Source organism: Pelodiscus sinensis, chromosome 2 (genome assembly GCF_049634645.1).
Source record: "Pelodiscus sinensis isolate JC-2024 chromosome 2, ASM4963464v1, whole genome shotgun sequence".
In the NCBI taxonomy this organism is placed as follows: domain Eukaryota; kingdom Metazoa; phylum Chordata; order Testudines; family Trionychidae; genus Pelodiscus; species Pelodiscus sinensis.
Genome location: NC_134712.1, coordinates 255712764 through 255733184, shown reverse-complemented (window position 1 = coordinate 255733184; position 20421 = coordinate 255712764). Strand labels below are relative to the sequence as shown.

The 20421-nt window shown below is 42.9% G+C and overlaps 1 protein-coding gene across 4 annotated transcripts in view; it reads left to right on the top strand.

Moving 5' to 3' along the window:
• SETD2 (SET domain containing 2, histone lysine methyltransferase) overlaps positions 1–20421 on the top strand; it is a 135672-nt gene that overhangs the window by 50028 nt on the left and 65223 nt on the right. For all 4 annotated transcript variants that reach the window (XM_075922985.1, XM_075922984.1, XM_075922982.1 and 1 more), the window contains exons 10-12: positions 2962–3096; positions 4599–4727; positions 7674–8312. In XM_075922985.1, the coding sequence (XP_075779100.1) occupies positions 2962–3096; positions 4599–4727; positions 7674–8312 (903 nt within the window). The remainder of the gene's footprint in view (positions 1–2961; positions 3097–4598; positions 4728–7673; positions 8313–20421) is intronic.

Sequence of the window (20421 nt, the reverse complement as noted above, 5' to 3'; positions counted from 1 at the left end):
CATTTCAGGTATTCTCTGTATTAAATGACATATCATTAGAAGTAGCAGTTCTTTGATCTTGAGAACAGTTATCCAGGTTTTTCCATCCTTGGATCAAAAAGTGCAACCGAATTGATTTAAGACAAGACAACTCTCTTCCTATGCTTTGCATTTCCTTGAATGTTTTCCATTTGGGCTATAGCTGCCTTTACTACAGCACAAGCCGAGGCTTCCATATTCTATCTGCTTAAGAAGACTGGTCAAGTCCCACTCTTAGAATCCTATGGTTGGAAGAGATCTCAGAGGTCATCAAGACCAGCCCCCTTCCCAAAGCAGGACCAGCCCTAACTAATAATCCCAGCCAGAGCTTTGTCAAGCCACAACTTAAAAACCTCTAGGGATGGAGATTCTGCCACCTCCCTAGGGAACCCATCCCAGTGCTTCATCACCCTCCTAGGGAAATAGTTTTTCCTAATATCCAACCTAGACTCCCCCACTGCAACTTGAGACCATTGCTCCTTGTTCTGCCATCTGTCCTCAGTGAAAACAGCCTCTCTCCATCCTCTTTGGAACCCCCCCTTCAGGAAGTTGAAGGCTGCTATCCAATCCCTCCTCACTCTTCTCTTTTGCAGACTAAATAAGCCCAAATCCCTCAGCCTCTCCTCGTAAGTCATGTGCTTCAGCCAACCTCCTCATTTTTGTTGCCCTCTGCCAGCCTTTCTCCAATGCGTCCACAACCTTTCTGCAGTGAGGGGCCCAGAATTGGACGGAATACTCCAGATGTGGCCTCACCACAGCTGGAAAAAGGGGAATAATCACTTCTCTAGATCTGCTGGCGATGCTCCTCCGAATGCATCCTTATAAGCCATTACCTTTATTGGCTACAAAGGCCCAATTTTTACTCATATCCGGCTTCTCATCCGCTGTAATCTCCAGGTCCTTTTCTGCCAAACTGCTGCTTAAGCAGTCGGTCCCCAGCCTGTAACAATGCTTGCGATTCTTCCATCCAAGTGCAGGACTCTTCATGTGTCCTTGTTGAACCTCATCAGACAAATCTTCCAATTTGTCCAGGTCACTCCGGATGCTATCCCTGCCCCACCAACATATCTATCTCTCCCTGTAGCTTAGTGTCCTCTTAAGACTTGCTGAGGGTGCAATCCATCCTCTTATCCAGGTCATCAATAAAGATGTTGAACAAAACCCGACCCAGAACTGACCATTGGGGCACTCTGCTTGATAATGACCACTAACCAGACATCGAGCCCGACAGTCTAGCCAGCTTTCTATCCACCTTACAGTCAATTTATCCAATCCATACTACCTTAACTTACTGGCATGAACACTGTGAGAGACCGTATCAAAAGCTTTGCTAAAGTCCGGTATATCATGTTCACCACTGTCCACAGAGCCAGTTATGATCATAGAAGGCAGTCAGGTTGGTCAGGCATGGTGAATCCATGTTGACTGTTCCTGATCACTTTCCTCTCTTCCGAATGGATTCCTTGAGGATCGCCTCCATGATTTTTCCAGGGACTGAGGTGAGGCTGAGCAGTGTGTAGCCCCCTTTTTTCCCTTGTCCTTTTTCCCTTTTTTAAGATGACCACTACATTTGCCTCTTTCCAATCCCCACACGTTTTCAAAGATAATGGCCAAAGACGCTGCAGTCACACGAGCCAACTCCCTAAGTACCCTCAGATGCATTAAATCTAGACCCATTGATTTGTGTATGTCCAGCTTTTCTAACTGGTTCTTAACCTGTTCTTTCCCCACAAAGGGCTGCCCACCTCTTTCCCATACTGCTTTGCCTAGTGCAGTAATCTGGGAGCTGACCTGGTCTGTGAAGACAGGCAAAGAAAGCATTGAGTACTTCAGCTTTTCCCACATCATCTGTCACTAGGTTAACTCCCTCATCCAGGAAGGGCTCCACATCCTCCCTGATAACCCTCTTATTGCTAACATGCCTGTAGAAACCTTTCTTGTTATCCTTGACATCCCTTGCTAGCTGCAATTCCAGTTGCGTTTCTGCCTTCCTGATTATACCTCCACATTTTCGAGCAATATTTATACTCCTCCCTAGTCATCTGTCCAAGTTCCCACTTCTTGTTCGCTTCCTTTTTGTGTTTGAGCTTGCCAAGGATTTCACTTCTAAGCCAGGGTGGTCGCCTACCCCATTTGCTTTTCTTATTGCACATCGGGATGGTTTGTTGTTGCGCTTTCAGTAAAGCTTCTTTAAAATACAGCCAGGTCTCCTGGGTTCCTTTCCCGCTCATGTTAGCATCTCAGGGGATCCTGTCCATCAGTTCCCTAAGGGAATCAAAGTCTGCTTTTCTGAAGTCCAGGTTGTGTATTTTGCTGCGCTCCTTTCTTCCTTTAGTCTTGATCCTGAAATCAACCATCTCATGATAACTCCTTCCCAGGTTACCCACCCACATCTCCTTCCCCTACTGATTCCTTCCTGTTTAACTCTATATCATCATCCAGAAAGTGGACTTAATATTCTTGCCACATTAGAATATGAATATTTCTCCCAGGTATGTTTTGTGTTTGTATAAACTAGAGTGCACATTCAGTTATTACTGCCCCAGAGCATAGCTTGAATATAGACAAATCTCCTTTTATTTGGGGTTATAAATGTAAAGTAGGCTTTCACTGAAGCAGCCCTAGCTGTGTATTATATGGCAGTTCCTGTTTTCATATATGAAAAGGAAAATCTGAAACCAGAAAATCTGGGTCTGGCTCATTAAGCAGCTGTGGGGTCCTGCTGCTGCATAACTGAGAGAACATCTTGACATTGGGGTGGCAAATGGAAATAATACAAATGAAATCAAGTCTATCTTTTTGGTATATGAGATATGGTCATGGGAGAGACTTCTTATGAAACTTCAAAGCCATAGGCTAAAGTCTCATAACTGGTTGAATGATACCTCATGAGTCCCATGGGGTGTATTTGAGCTGTATAATCATTTTCCTTTGGCTTGGTAGGTGGATGGGGAGTTGGAAGCACTGCTGGAGAATGGAGAGGGGCTTTCAGATAAGAACCAGGTCCTCAGTTTATCCCGGTTGATGGTTCGGATTGAAACTTTGGAGCAGAAACTCACCTGCCTCAAGCTCATACAGGTGAGATTCCTACCTTAGGGCAGGGGAAGGGAAGTAAAACGATGTGATGTATTTTTATTTTGAACAATGTGGCTGAAGGCTGTGAAGGAAGAAGGAGAAAACGGGTTTTACAGTTGTGCTGATACACAAACTGGAGGGAAGAGCTACTATATTTAGTGTGGAAAAGGGGTTGGTTGGCAGCCCTACTAAAGAATTTGTAGATCCTTATAGCTTCAATCCTTTACCCATAACGTTTGCCTTACAGCAGTGGTTCCCAATCGCTGGCAGCAGGCCGCGGACCACTTGCTGCTGGGACTGGGGTAGACCACTCCCGCTGTGGCTCTTTGGAGAGGCGTGTCCTGCTCTGCCACTCAGCCAGTCATTGTTGGGCAGGGGTGGGGTCTCTTCCCAGCTGCAGAAGAGCACTTTGCTGTGCTGCGGGAGGGCCATGTGGAGCCCGGCATGGCAGCCTTAGAGCAGCCATGACCTGGACAGAAGCAGTTGGCTGCCCGGTGGGAGGCAGCGCAGGGTTAGGTGAGGGGGCAGGGCTAGTGCTGGGAGGCTCTGGAGGTGGAGCTAGTGCTGGGGGGGGCTGGCACTGGAGGAGGCTCTTGAAGGGGGTTGGGTGCAGTGGGACTCTGCAGACAGGAAGCTGGCACTGGAGGCTCTGGTGCTGGTGGGCTCTAAGAGGTGGGGGCTGGCACTGAGGTATTTGGGATGGGGACTGGCACTGAGAGTGGGAGGCTGGCACTGGGAGAGGTCGGGTGCAGGGGACTAGGGTAAGTGCCTAGTGTTGGGGATAGTGGAGAGGTGGGGGTTCTAGGGGCTGCGGCTTTTGGCAGACTGGCAACATTTTATTTGCATAGTCATTATCTGCATAATGACTATTCAAATAAAGTCTTGCCAGTCCGCCAAAAGTTTGTGAATGGGTTTGCCGGTCCCTGGTATAAATGAAGTTGGGTACCACTGCCTTAGAGGATTAGACTTCTGATGTGCATAGTCCTTTTTAGATGTGAAGGGTTATTAAAAAGGTCATTTTGACAAAATCATCCAAAAGCCGTGATTAATTTTGCTGAGATTAGAATACTTTTTATCAGACAACTTAGTATACTGGTAAAAAGAAACTGGAATGCAGAGGAGTATCTTGGACATCTTAGAATGACTTTCTAAAACCATCCTGAATTTTTGTGTGTCTGGCTTAGAGGGAAAGATTTTTAGTTACTGCCAATTATATGCTCACTCTAACTTCCTGTTAAATTTTCATGCTGTAATACCACGGAGATTCATTATTGCACTGAAAAGAGCAGTTTCTGTTCACTTGGAAGTTACTTCAGCTTTCAGTGATGCTGTTAGATATTGGCATGTGGCTAGTCTAGGTTCCCTGCATTGTGTGCGTTTTTAGTAGCATTGAGTTTTGTAGGTCATTCAGTGGCTAGTAGTGACAGCAAGCGGAAACTAGGTTTGAGCTTCGGAGGAAGCTGCTGACTGTTTCCATGGGTTCTCTGTAACTTTGTCTCATCTAGAACACACATTCACAAGCCTGCCTGAAGACCTTCTTGGAATGTCATGGCTTGTCTCTCCTCTGGATCTGGATGGCTGAGCTGGGTGATGGAAGGGGAAGCACTGCGAACAATCTGAAGCTCCAGCTAGAGGTCAGTAATTGTCTCAAGATTGCCAGGTAAATGAACCTTTCAAAGCAGCTGTAGTAATTGCCGAGAAGAGGGATCATGTGCGTGTGAACAAATACTTGATGCATCATTTCCAAGGTCAGAAGGGACCATTGTGACCATCTTTTGCATAGCACAGGCCAGAGTACTGCCTACAATTCCTAGAGCAGATCTTGTGTGTTTAAAAAACAAAACACCACACACAACACCAACTTCAAATTTTGATTTAAAATGTGTCAGTGAAAGAGAATCCACCATGACCTTTGGTAAGTTTATTAATATTAACGTAAGAATGGCCATGTCGGGTCAGACCAAAGGTCCATATAGTCCTGGATCCTGTCTTCCGACAGTGGCCAATGCCAAATGCCCCCGGAAATGAACAGAATGGGGAACCAAGTGATCCCACTTCTGTTGCCCATTCCCAGCCTCTGACAAACAGAGGCTAGGGACTCCATCCCTGCCCATCCTGGCTAATAAGCATTGATGGACCTAACCTCCAGGAATGTATCTAACTTTTTTTGAACCTTGTTGAAGTCCTGGCCTCACAACCTCCTCTGGCAGGGAGTTCCATAGGTTGACTGTGGATTACTGAAGAAGTACTTCCTTTTGTTTATTTTAAACATGCTACTTATTGAAATTAAAGTTAATCACTCTCGCTGATAAAAATGTCTGCCTTATTTCTAAGTTTGAATTTGTAATGTGCTTCACTGCCAGATTGAAGAGCCTTCTATAAAGTATTTGCAAAAGACTAACACGGCTACCCCTCTGATACTATAAAGTATTTGTTGCCCTTGTCAATACTTACAGACAGTAATTAAGTCACCCCTTAATCTTCTCTTTGTTGGTGTAAGGTATGTTTCCCTTCAATCATTCTTGCTCCTCTTCTCTGAACCTTCTCCAGTTTATGATGAGTTAGTATCTATGGATTAGTATTTAAAAGTAGGTTTAATTTTCAAGTCCACAGGCAGTGAAGTACAATAAGGTGTTAATGAAACTGTGTGATACTGTACTGTGACACAAAGTAGAGATGAAACCCATAAATTGTTTCTTTAAGTGTGTTAGTTCACATACAGAAAGCATGAACTACACAGGAGTTTGCTTTCGTGATTTTCCTTAAACTTAAATTGACATATGCCAAGTTCATGAACTTAAATGTGCTTCCTCTTCATAGAAGGCATGCCACTTAAAATGGATCCAGTGCGCACAGTGTGTGAGGTTTTTTAAATTCTTTTGTTTTCTGTCACTTGCTTGAAAACTTAACTGATGGCTTGTGGCACAAGGATCTTAGACTGAGAATTGCTGCCTTCTCATGAGTTAATCTAGTGACATCAAAAGCCTTAAACAATAAGAGTTACTCTCAGTTACATGCTGAGAACCCAACATGCACATTACTACAGGCAGTCCCCGGGTTACATGGATCCGACTTACATCGGATCCCTACTTACAAACGGGGTGAGGCAACCCCGCACTAGCTGCTTCCCCCCAGCAGACCAGGGAGACGCGGAGCAGCTTTTCTCAGCAGACACCTCAGCTTGAGAATAAAGGACTGAGGGGGAAGTGAGGTGTGGGAGAATAAAACTGAGCTCTGGAGAAATGTTTGGCTAGAGTTTCCCCTACAATATGTACCAGTTCCGACTTACGTACAAATTCAACTTAAGAACAAACCTACAGTCCCTATCTTGTACGTAACCTGGGGACTGCCTGTATAGTAATATGTGGCTTTATTTTCCATAGGCTTCAGATATCTACATGATCATCCTGGGTTTTATGTGTTAGATGGAAATAAGCAGGGCTTGACAATCTATGTAACCTACTCGCCCGGGTTTGGGCGATCTGCGCATGCGCAGAACACTGGACAGCGTGGCTGGCGAGCCCTGGAAATAAGGGTTAAAAAATAAAGGTTTAAAAAAAACCTTGATAAATTCATGGAGGACAGGTCCATCAATGGCTTTTAATCAGGATGGGCAGGGATAGTGTCCCTAGCGTCTGTTTGTCAGAAGCTGCCTGTGGGCAACCAGGGGCTGGAACACCTGATGATTCTCTATTCTGTTAATTCCCCCTGAAGCACTTGGCACTGACTACTGCTGGAAGACAGGACACTGGGCTTAGATGGGCCTTTGGTCTGATCCAGTCTGGCCGTTCTTATGTTCTTACGAATTGCAAAACCATCCAGTCTCTTTACCAGCTCAGCATTGTTATCTGCAGTACATTTCTCTAGTGTTTAGTCCGTTCTAGTTTTATTAAGCGCAGACAGTCATAACACACATGCTGGCATTTGTAACTTTCCACTCATGAGAATGGTGTCAGCTAATGTGTGTATTCCTGTGGTATCCAGTGGATATTTTTTAAACGCTGCTGTCTAGTGAAAAAAGAACTTTCCTAATATTGCTGTTAGAAATTTCAAATCCTCGTACAGTTGACCTCTCTTGGTTCCTCTATCACAATTTCTATTAACTTCTTCCATTCAGTTAGTTGTAGATATTGCAGCAATCATTTTATTTATAAGAACAAAATCTGATCCAATGTGTTTAGTATGCAATCAAAGCCAATCTAGAGAGAGAGATGAAGTTAATATAAAATGGGATATCTATACCAAAGGCCAATTTAAAAGGTTAACCGTTTAAATAATCCACTTTTTATGAGCTATTCTACCTTAGGTTTGTTTACATGCAAATTCAGCTGTAAGTGTATAAGTCCTTTGAACTCATTCCACTTGCAACCTGAATACATTGTCATTTTTTTCCACCTATATATTTATTTGGTATCAGTAGTAGTCATTAAAAGTTCACTACTCCAAGTCAGCTCCTATAACAAGTGTGAATAGGACTGTGAAGAACTCAGCTCCTCTAGGAAGAAATGGCTACTGCAATAAAAACTAGTGCTAAGTGATAGTTTCAGATGTAACTGCTGTGGTTTTGTGTTTGTAACCAGATTATGAAGACCCTGGAGCTCTTACCTATACCTAATAAAAACATGTTGGAAGAGAGCAAGGTGCTTCCAATTATCCAGCGCTGGGCCCAGACCAAGACTGTTGTCCCACAGCTTAGCGAGGGGGATGGTTATTCCAGCGAGAACACCTCACGTGCACATACGCCACTCAACACGCCAGATCCTTCCATCAAGCAGAGCACAGAAGGCGACACAGACACCCCGAAGAAGCTTGTCTTTCGAAGGCTCAAAATTATAAGTGAAAACAGTATGGACAGTGCAATCTCTGACACTACCAGTGAGCTGGAGGGAAAGGAAGGCAAAGAAGACCTAGACCAGCTGGACACCATTCCTGCAGAGGTGGCAGAGGAGCAGCAGCAACAGGAACTCAAAGCTTCTATCGACGTGCCAGTGGACAGCAACAAACCTCAGGCAGCTGAGCTGGAGGCTGAGCCTGAAACAGAGGCCAAAGAGAGCAGTGGCATAAAGCTAGAAGAGCCCATTGCGATGGAAACACCGTCTCAAGATGAAGAGGAGGGTGTGTCTGATGTGGAGAGTGAGAGGAGCCAAGAACAGACTGACAAAATAGTGGATATGAGTGACGTGGCTACCAAGCTTCTAGACAGCTGGAAAGACCTAAAGGTAAGAGGAACAGTAGCTCACTGAAGCTACGATAGTTGTATTATAAAAGGAAAGTGTCGTTGTTTGCAGTTGAACATAAACAAGGCTAAGTTTCTGCCTGGTTTGCAAATGCTTTTTGTCAGACAAATAGGAATGTCTTCCTTAAGTGAGGGATTTCAGCCAGAAACACACACATCCAGGTACTTTGTCATTTCCCTTTGTTGCAAATTATACCCTATGGGATTTATGCCACTTTGCTCAATGTCCGTGTGGTGTTCATTCATCAAAAATGAATCAGTTCAACATGGCCACTGAAAAGATGGCTGCTTCATCCAATTCAGTTTAGGTTTTTTTAATATCTGCTTATGGAAGATTTGATCTTTGCTTGGCTGATGCTGACTCGGAGGCCTGTTCTTCTAAACCATTCAGAAACCAGTAGGGTAATAATAGAGCAGTGAACAATTCTGACTCAAAAGCTTCAATGTACATCTGAATCTTACACCAAATGTCTGATCTAGATTTAAATCTGTTCTCTCAAGACTGTCATTGTTGCCTGTCCTATAAATGTTTGCTCTTCATCTGCTGTTTGAAGTAATACTAGGAGATTGTTGTCTTCTGGCAGCATTCTGTTCTGTTGTTGTTATTGCTAGTATTGAGTTAACTTCCAAAGATTTGGAGTTCAGATCAACTAACCTTCCAAAAGTCTGGATTATGCTCTGAACCTTTGAAGCCGACTTGAGTTGTCTGCCACTGGGCGGAGGGGGCTGTGATCCTACATATATACTCTTTCCAGTCCCTGTTCCTTACTTGCTGTATTGTTTTGGCATGTAAGGAAGTTGGGGCTGGCAGACTTCTTCCTTCTTCCAGTATCAGGCTGAGCTTTTCTCTGAGCAAATGAGGGACCTTCTCTGGTAATGAATCTCTTCCATGAGCAACCAGCTCTGACACCGTGAGATCCAGTGAGTCCTGAAGTTCTGTCACTTGAAAATTTAGAACAGTCAAGCATCTGTTCTGAATGGCATAATGAAAACTTCACTCTATCTACCATCCCCATAAAATGAGATTTCCTTGCAGGAATGGAAGAGTGGGTGTTTAAATTTGAAGTGGTGTTTCATTAGGACCCAGCAGAGATGTTGAAAGCGACTGCACCAGAGTGAAATAATTGCTCTTGAAAAGGGGAGGTGTTGAAAGGTGGATTGAAAGATTTAGGTTTAGACTTATCCTGGCTGGGGAATACAAGACAACAGAAGTAATGGGAGGGGACTCTAGTTTGACCTCTCTCATTGGCCTCCTTGTGGGAGAGAGAAAATGCAGGCCTGACATTTTCTTGCGCTACCAAAAGGCTTTGTTGGTTAGGTTAGTTAAGGTATAGGTTGCCTTCATTTTCAGAAGAGAGTTTGTCCACTGTTATTAGAAATTCTCTCGTACTGTATGTGCCTAACACACCATAAGGCCTTCAATGGTAGTATTTTTGCCCCTTAAAGTGACCAATTCTTGATGTTGCAGAAAAATTTAGTAAAGAGAATTGATAATGCACCTCATTAAGCAGTGCTGTACAGGAATGAGGATATTCCTTCTTGGCCTTTGCTGGAGATCAGTGACAGTCTGAATTCATGAAATTGTATTTCCTGTGCCTCTGCTTTAGCTTCAGTAGCCACCAACCTTGGAAGTTATAAAATTATCCTTTTTTGGTAGGAAAGAGAAATCCTTACTCTTACCTGTGTATTAAAAGACTCTGTAATGTATGCCTTTATGGAGTTTTGACTGTAATTCTGTTTTCACCTACTGGGAGAAAAGATGTGACCTCTCTAAGTTACAAATTATACATTAAAGTATGTTTATATATGCAAATAAGGATGTATGTATTTTCCCCCTTTTTAACCCAGTGCATCTACAGTGTATCAGCTAACTGCTTTTGTCTCCAGTTTGTTTGTTTAATCAGGGATTCAAGATTTCTTCACTTAAAGGGACACTGTCAGGTTAAATATATAAACCAAAACATTTTCTTTATGTACTTAATACCATGTATTACTAAAACAGAAAAAATTAAAAAAAGCTTCACTTTATGCTGTTTTGTTTTGAATTTTTCTCACTTTGGACAGTCATGGACTATTCAGCATCTCTTTTGTTTATACATTTTCATTTTCTGGATCTCGTGCTGTATTGTCTGAGTTGCAAATACTGCAAGGGAATAGTTTTTTAAAAAGTTACTGAAAGATTTAAGAAAAATCTTGGATTCTATTGGTGTTGAGTTTTATAAAATCTTGTTTGGGGCCCCGATTTGACCTGACAGTGTCATTTTAACCCCAAGCAGTGACTCCCAGCACACTGCAGTTTCTGTTGAATTTGGAGTAGCCCTGACTTGAGTCACCTAAACCCACTGGCTCAAGCCCATGATCAGCTGTGGAATCATTACCCATCAGAGTTGCCATTTGAAATATGGATTCACTTCTTCCCTAAGGGGTTTGCCCTGTTGCGACTTACCTAACATAATTGAGGGCCCTGTTAACCTTGTATAACCTGGTTTAACGTTCTGATCTTGGGTACATGAGTATATTTGCTCAAGAGCTGGTTTTGCATTACTTGAATTATAATGTACCATGTATCTGAAATCAGAAACAAACCTTACATATGTGAAAACCTTTTTATCCTGCCGAGTGTTCTTGAGGAACTGTGATGACCCTCTGGAAACATTCTGTCCTGTATTTTATCATGGCACTAAAAGAGTTAACTGCTTCTGTCCGACTTTCACCTGTTAAAGAATTGCATGTTGTCTTTTGGACTAACTGTTAAACCCGATACTACGATTCTGCAATGGCTGATAAGTCTTAAGACTTCAGGCTAGAGAGAGTCATTGGGTCACTTAGTAGAGCCCTATGTTCTACATAGAAGGGGGATGCATAGTTACCCTGTCTCCTGATCTTGTAGACTTTCTGTGAGAGATGGGTGTTTCTTCCCATCAGTTTTGTACTATCACCAAAAGAGGAAGACAGCAAGGTGAATTTTCAGGTGCTTCCAAGTTCTCTAAAGCTGATTTTTTTTTCATTGAGTTCTGGAATTCGAGTCATCTGCAATAATAGTGTCACAGGGAGGGGTGGGTGGGAGGTTGTGAAATCTCGTAACTTTAAGCTATGTCCTCCCCGATCTTGATGATGACCCCCTTGTAATTTCAACCATTTCCATCTAGCTTCTCAGGGCAGCAAGGAGCTTGTTAACATCACCAGCTGACCATGTGTCTCCTTTTCTCAACTCCATTTTCAACTCCGTGCTGAAGAAGGGAGAGAACATAGCGTGCATACTGTGAAGAAACAGGAAGATGGTTGGGAAGCTGGATGATGCATGAGAAATATAATAGGTGAAAAGAGGACAGAGGTGGTTAACTCATTGATGCTGACGTTATTTTGGTGCGTCCATTGCCGGCAATGGACGTCGCTCCGGGAAAATCCCTACTCCTGGCATGAAAGGATTAAGTGAGCTATCTTTTTATATACCTCTATACACAGGACAGCTGCCATGGGTTGCAAGGCTTTGTCTGTTTTGACTCCTGAACCCATGAGGGATATTGGCTGATAATACATACTTCATTGCAACACATACACTCACAATATCCAGTGGGGTAAATTTTCAGCATAGGCTTTTGCACACAGTTCCTGTTGGAAGAGGAAGTGGTGCATGTATCTCCTGATGCTGAAAATGTACTCTAAACCATAAGGGTCGGTGAACACATAGCAGGTAGCCGGTGATGGTTAAATGCAATACTTATATGCTCTTTAGTCCGTGCAAGAACCTGGACAGTGCCACTATACGACAGGATTCAAAGGAAACAGGTAAGGCCCCTGTGGGACAGATGAGTACCTAGTGACATTTATTATGAATACTGTATGGTGTGATGGCTAATGATTCCAGTGCTTTTCACCAAGTGGTATGTGAGAGGGCAGATGTTATTGATCATTAACTCTAATTTTTGCAGTGTTCTCAGGCTAACATTTAGCAAAATCTTACAGTATTAGGAGGATCACAGTGATATGTAGGAGAGGGCAGAGCTCTCCTCAGTAGGTTGTCTTGACTTTGGCTGTCTGCCTTAATCTGTCTTATGACGTATTACTTATCATTTTAACAGTGCTGGTATTCTGAAGACAGTCTAGCTTTTGAGATTGCCCCTGCCTGGTCTTGAACTCAGCAGCCTAAAGTATTAGAAATATGAGTTTCAATTTAGTTGTATATAGTTTCTTTCATACAAATAATCTCAAAAGGCTTTACAGAGTGAATTTAGTTACTTTAACAGAATTGGCAATAGCAACTCAATTTGCGGTATTGCAATAAATCACTTCTCCGAGTTAGCATCATATATGCATTCCTCTAGGGTTGGTAGCATTAAGTTTTTGGCGTCTTTCTTCACAGTACTTTTGGATATGCAGATGATCTCATAACCTTCTTGCTGACAGGTCAAAAGCATTAAGTTATAGTTGTTTGTTAGGCTTCCTGGAGCATGCCCTTAATTACAGAGTAATTCTAGCACTTTTCTGAGTATCTTTCTGAATGGATAGCTCATGGGGTTAGTAAAAGTTAAGTTATCCCTGAACTCTGAGTCATAGCTGAAAGTATTTGAGGTTAGCAGTGATTAAGTAATTGTCCAAATTTGGCCTGGTGAGATGGATTTGGTCTCTGTTATAGTCTGTTTCCCAGTGTCAGCATAAAAGAGTCCCCCTCTATTTAAACAAAAGCGGCGAGGAGTCCTGTGGCACCTTATAGACTAACCGAAGTGTTGGAGCATAAGCTTTTGTGGGCAAAGACCCACTTCGTAAGATACATCTGACGAAGTGAGTCTTTGCCCACAAAAGCTTATGCTCCAACACTTCGGTTAGTCGATAAGGTGCCACAGGACTCCTCGCTGCTTTTGCAGATTCAGTCTAACATGGCTACCTCTCTGATACTATATTTAAACAAAATCACAAGTAGCATGATTGTTAGTCTGCCTGAGCAGAGACGGGAAGGATTGACTGGCCCTTTGGATCCTAGACATGGTCTTTCCAACTTGTAGCTGAGGCACATTGGTAAGGAGTGTTGAAGGTTTACCGTACGATTCCTTGGGCCGTACCTATTCTGTAGATAACTGACTTCACTTCCCAGACCACCTTGTACAAATACCAACCTCGAATTAAGGAAAAAATACTTACATATAATACATAGGAAAATACAGTTGCTGCTTACTGGATAATCTTACTCAACTGTCTTCACATAGATACACGTACCTTCATAGTCTTTCTCCCTCCTTCCCTTTGTAGCTTGTGCAATGACAAGTGTCACTTTGTAGCCCGAGGTGTCCACAGAATGATTTAGAGAAGAAAGGGAAGAGCTTTGCAAGGAAAAGGAGAGCAGTATATGGTATAGAAAAAAAGGGAAGATAAAAGTGGAATGGGGCTGGGGGGGAGAACAGAGGGGAGCCATGACTGGGACGGAGAAAGGATACACAAGGAAGAGACCAGAATAGCAACTAGATTCAATTCAGTGATTGAAAAAAAACTAAAGTTTTCAGTGAGAGAGGCTTAGACAATAAGCCAGAGAAAGAGGAGAAACAATTGGCAAAAAAGAGGGACAGGAATAGAAATGATAAATCCGATGCCATGCACTGCATGTAAGTTAGTGAAATTCTCGGTGCTCATATTTCCCATATTTTATGATGTTACTAGAGGGCATCTACTAGCTCCGTTTTGACACTGAAAAGCAGAAAGCAGTGGCCAAATATTGATTAAACTTAAGTTGCTTCTTATATTTTAGTTTATAATTAGGCATAGATAGATCTTTAAAAAGTCCAAGCAACTGGTAATTTTCTCCCTTAATGGGCAATCTTGCCAAATGGCACAAGTTCCAGTGACGTGTTCATGTGATTCTATGGTTGCACAAACTGCAGTGCAATGGATTTGTAGAAGATGGAAAAAGCTCCAAAATAGTGTCAAATGAGCAGTTACTCTGCTGCAGTTTTCCAGCATGCTGAGATACCGGTGTGGATACATATAGTATCCATATAGTAACATTTGCTTGTCTCTATTCATTATGCTAGACAAGCCTTCTTCTTTGGTTTGTTGAGTTTCTACTCTTTCCCTGTTGTACTGTAAGTTCCTTACAATTCTTATTCATTGTCTTAATTGTCCAATGTCCTTTCTTCTTTTATTTTCTGTCCTGCTATCTTTAAAAAAAAATTAAGCTTTCCAACTTGAGACACTGAAAGGAAATTCTGTTAAACTTGATACTCCTTTCTTAGATCAGCAGAATGGTCTCAAATATGCTGCCTTACCTGAGACCCAGAAGGGTGATTTAGGGACTGGCTGGCAGTCTTAACCCTCGGTTTTCCTTTAGCTTAAATTAGACCTTTAAGGGTGATGATTTTGTATTTAATTCTCTGTGTATCCTGTTAAAGATTGCTCTGGAAGAGGGCAGAAAAATGTTTGGACATTATGCTACTTGCATTGATTCAGTAGTTATGTAAATGCAAGTTGGACATGTTTAAAAAAAATAAAATCAGCCTTTCACTGGTGGTCTGTCTGGTTTGCATCTCATTTGAGCACCTCTGGTTTTCACAGAGTAATTTTAATTCATCCTTTTATATAATTTGTCTCTGCTTGCACTGTCATTCGACCCTGGAGCCTTTAGTAAACATGTTTCAATAACTAGTGCCCTGTAGGAATATAGTAATTTGGATCTGCTAAGATGGTAATCAATGCAGCTACATCCATGGATGCAGATATCAGCACATACAAAGTGTCTGTCTACGGATTTGCAGGGCTCTATTTGTAATCTCCCTTGGCAAATTCCATTATCTAATTGACCTAACGTTTTATGGAGCTTGGGGAATCCAGTTCCTAGAATCTAATCTATACCTTCCCTCTTTTTTGTCTGTTTCTATATTAGCCACTGTAAATGTCTCATTTTGAGTACTGTTAGGGTTTTTTATGGTTATTCTGCTCAATTTCTTATTGGATTCCCTTGGAAATTGGTAGGATTTAGTGTAAAATACGGTATAGACGAACTCTTCCCCATACGTGACCCATGTAAATGAGCTTCCTCTGGTCAACAAAGCGGTGGTGGAGAGTACTGAAATTATTGGCAGGGTACCCAGCTGCCTTTTGTAGCCACTTCAAAGTTGCTGTTGCAGTTGCTGATACTAGATCTAGATAAATAGATTCATAAGCTTAATACCCCTTCTAGCATAAAGAGGCATAGAAGAGTATGCCTGACATTATATCTCTCCAGTATCCTTGGTAATGGCAATAGAGGGCATAGGAATCATCTCCTCTCTGCAGTGTCCTTCTCCGTCACATCTGCTCCTTTTAGTCCCTCGTGGCCATCAGACCTATAAATTCTCACTAGCTTACTGCTTCTGATACAGCCTCTCTCCAAGCTAGGAATGAGTAACCGACCAAACACTTGGACGTAAATCGATCTGTTCGTAACTTGGACCCCATTGAGTTACATAGCGACTGCGCTGTTCGTAAGCGCGTGTCGCGTTCATAACTCGGGGACCGCCTTTAGAACTGCTCCATGGGAGCTTTGGTCATAAATACGAATGGTCGTAACTCGACCGTTCGCGACTCAGGGACCGGCTGTATACTTAAAGAATTTCTTTCTGCAAGCTTGTGATTTCTTGTATAATGTATGAGCCATTTCAGCTGTTAAGAAAATTTAACTTTTCAGAGGACATTATCTCTCACCTTGGTGCAGACTTAGCATTTAATAATTTTTCTTACCACAAGAAGTTCCTCTAATTTCTTCTCGAGTGGTAAGTTAGTTATTTTCTATAGACCCACTCATAAATCCAGAACAGGTTTTTTTTGGTCCACAAATACATGATAGCAGTGCATGAATAAGAGTGTATAAAATGTGGTTAGATGTTTCTGTGGCTCTTCTCATTATACTGGGTGAGCATCACAAACATCACTGAATTGCTCCTAACTATGTGTTTTAAGGAAGGCAAGTAATATTAGTCATAATCTACATATATAAGGAACTCAGAGGGTCCCTCTTTACTGCCTTATTAGCTGAAACATGAGTTTTGCCCCAACTCCATCCACAAATACAAATCTCTGGATCACGTGAAGTTGTGCTCTAAATTAGAGCATGTTAGTCCATCAGGAGGCAATCTGGAGTTTGAGTGCCACTAAAACTGGAGCTAATAATGTTATTGGGGTGCAGAGGCTGGAGTCAGACCTCCTCAGCAGCTAATCCAATCACTCTCTTAATACAGTCAGTCAGTCTGTACTACTGATCAGTTCACACTGGGTAGCTCCATTGTTTTTCCACAGTGAGGTCATTAATGCAGCTGCACTGCTGTAGTGTTTAAGATGCTCCTACACTGGGGGTGCGTGCGCGCGTGCGCGCGCACATACAAGAGGCTGCTAGTGGGCCGCATTCAGCCTGCTAAGCTACTGGATCTCGCTCGCAGCCGCTTCACCAGAACCCTTAGGCAGAGATCAGTTCATGCTTCAAACATCCAATTGCTCTCTCCTCTGGATTGCTGGTGAGGGAGGAGGGAGACTTTGTATGCTGTCCCTGCCCACCAGCAAAATTTATCAGCTCCCAGCAAATAGGAGCTGAGAAATTTTGCTGGGGGGCAGGGGCAGCATGTGAAGCCTTCTCCTGTGCCCTCCCCCCCCCCCCCGTCCCCCCCTCCGGTGCCTGCAGCAGAGCCACATGGAGCTGCTAGCAGTCTGAAACTTCAGGTTCCTGCAGGGAGGCTGGCTGGGAGCCACTTAGGTAAGCGCCTCCTAGCCTTAGCCTGCTTCTGGAACCCTCCTCTCTCTTTTCCCCAACTACCTGCCCCAAGTCACCACCCAAATTCTCTGAACCTCCTTCTTCCAAGTCACAATTCCCTCCCTCAAGCCAGAATCTGTTCCTGCATCCTTACCCCTTCCTAGGCCTCTGCCCCAGATCACAACCCGCTCCTTCACCCATTCTCCCTCTGACTCTCACCCCCTCCTGAACCGCAGTTCCTTGCCACAAGCTCCCTTCTGAACCATAACCATAGAAGTGCAACCCATGACTACTTGCCAAAATCTTGGAGTAGCCCCTCATAAAAAATGATTGCCTGCCAGTGTTTCTCAATCAGTGTTACGAGTACCCTTAGGGGTATTTGAGAAGTCTGGGGGTACGTCAACGCAACTGAAAATTGGAGAAAATAATTTTTTAAAAAGTTTTACAGCGTTTTATTATTTTTGTACTTTTTACACACACAAATTTCTTCAGCCGCCCGGCTATGATTAAGTTGTTTAAAAAAAATGTGTTGCAATGGTAGAAAAAAAAATTGCGTGACTGAAAACTGATACCGGGGGTACTTACACTTTTTTTAAAGGGGCACTTTATTTAAAAAAAAGGTTGAGAAACACTGTCCTACGCTGATGGAAGAGCCTCTGTCAGTGTAGTTCAGGGGAGGGCAAGATACGGCCTGCAGGCCGAATATGGCCCATCAAGCCCTTTAATCTGGCTTGGAGCAGCTGCACACGACACAAAGCAGCCAATGGGAGCTGAGAAATTGTGTTGGGAGTGGGGCAGCACAGAGCTAAATGGAACAGTCAGCCGCTTTGAACAGTCTGGGGCTGCTGGCAGGCCAGGAAGCCTGCCTTGAGAGTCCTGCTGGGCTGCTGACCGGGAGCTACTTAGGCTCTGGTCGGGAGGCACTTACCTACCTCTTGCACCCCACCTCTGCTGTACCCTAACTCCCTCTCACACCCAGCACCCCTTCCTATGCTCCTCTTCCAGGTCAGAATCCTCTCCTGCACCCATATCCCCTTTTGCTCCCTGCACCTCAGACACTTGCCCCAGGTCACAACTAGGTATGTCAACATGTAGTCGAGTACATGATTAACTGATAAGCCTGGGCTTGTCAGTTATTTTTATCGACTACATGCCCTTCCCCCTTGTTGCATCAGAGGCAGCAAGGGGAGGAGTGGGAGCCGGTGCCATGGGGAGTCAGCTTTTAAGCCAGCTCCTCATGAGCACCAGAGCTGTGGAGCCACCTGTCCCCCAACGCTGCTGCTTCTGATAGAGAGGCAGCAGCACAGAGGTTGAGGGGGGCAAATGGGAGTCAGTACGTGCAGGAAGCCGGCTTTCAAGCCAGCTCCCTGGGTCTTTTGCCGTCGACAATGATCATCCTTCCTTTCCTGAGGTTACCTTTCAGAGATAGCTAGTAGTCATAAATCAAATAATAAAGTATGCCTTTACTAGCACATATTGAACATTTGCTGCTGTATGTGTTAGTACCTAGTGTTTAGAAACCAAATCCAGATAGTGGCGAGGAGTCCTGTGGCACCTTATAGACTAACCGAAGTGTTGGAGCATAAGCTTTCGTGGGCAAAGACCCACTTCATCAGATGCATCTGATGAAGTGGGTAAGTGGGTCTTTGCCCACGAAACCTTATGCTCCAACACTTCGGTTAGTCTATAAGGTGCCGCAGGACTCCTCACTGCTTTCGCAAATTCAGAGTAACACGGCTGTCCCGCTGATACAAATCCAGATAGTGAAAAGGCTCAGGGCTTGCCTATGCTCAAAATGTGAAGATGCTACATATGCCAATAGAAGGGGTTCCCCATCGGCATAGGTAATCTACCCACCCAAGAAGCAGTTGCTAGTCAAAGGCAGAATTCTCCCATTGACCTAGCGCTGTTGACACTGGGGCTAGGTGGGTTTAACTGCACTGCCAGGAATGTGAATTTGTCACAGCCCTAAGCTATGTAGTAATACCAACCTGATATGCTAGTGTAGACCAGGCGCTTAACTATCCAGAGACCCACCAGTAGTATAGCTTGAATCTTAATATGCAAAATGAGATCTTATTCTTAAAAGCAAAAATATTGGAAGCCATTTAGTTTTTTCCCATTTACAATTCAAATGGGAGCATTTTAAATAGGATTCTACTTTAAAAAATTGTATCCTAGCCAATACGTCAGTATGTCAAGCTCAGCAAAAAATAGTTGAAATTACTTTTAAAGCACTGTTATAAATTCTGTTTTAAAAGCAAAAATCAAGATTGTTTTTCCCTTATAAAGAAAGGCTAACACTGAAACCAAACCATACAATGAAAACTTTCTAAAACTGTGTTTTTGGACCTGCCATAATACTTGCCTAGTTATGTACGGCATGGTTTTACTTTAAGCAGAATAAATTTCTTTACTGTTGAATTTCTTAAACATTGATTTAACTAATTGAGGAACTTCTTTCATACAGCTGAACAGAGCAAAAAGCACTTCGCCCCATCAATAAAATTGCAAAATGTGGTTTTTAATGGCTATTGGGTTTTCTGAGTCTAGTACTGGAAGTAAATACCTTGCCAAAAGTGATGTCATTTTGTGACACTAGGAAACCCAGTGGAAAAGGCTGTAAATTTCCAACCAGCTTTAAATAATAAAAACTTTGACATTTAGTATTTTAAAATAAACATTTCATTGAAGTATTTATTAGTTTTACTTCTGACCCTAAACTATTAAACTAGGTTGGAAGGAAGGTTAATCTCTTCATTCAGACATTCACTGACGGCATCTCAAATGACATGGCTTTTGAGTGATACGGCTGCCTCCAGCTCTAAATGGGGAAATGAATGATGAAATGTTTATACCTTTTGAAGAATATTAACTTATTTTTTATTCCTGGTGACAAGTGCTTACTCTCTGGACACTTAGGCTGCTGAGTTGAGTAGTGCAGTCTCCCTTCAAATTAAATAGTGTATTGAACTGTATAAAATGAAACTGAGTTAAACTTGAGACTTAGAAGAGGGAGGCTCAGCAAAGATTTAAGTGCAGCTGAGTTATAGAAATATACAAAAGAAACTGACGGTACTCAATTGCAGCAGCAGAAAAGCCTCATCATATTATTTTGTGTAAACATAGCATTGTTAAGCCTTCCATTTAGTCTTTTCTGCCTTTGGCATCAGAAGATTTTCTTTAATGCTATGTAGAAAATAGGTCTGTACTTCGGTTGGGACATGATTACAGAAGCACTGGCTATCCACTGACTAGAGGTCTGTAAAACACCCAATAGAAAGATCCTGTTCAGAGGAGCTGGCAGTTTCAGGGTAAGGACCTTTGTGCTGTGCAGGGTTTGGTTGACTTCAGTGAAGTTCCAAGTGGCTATGCATGTAGA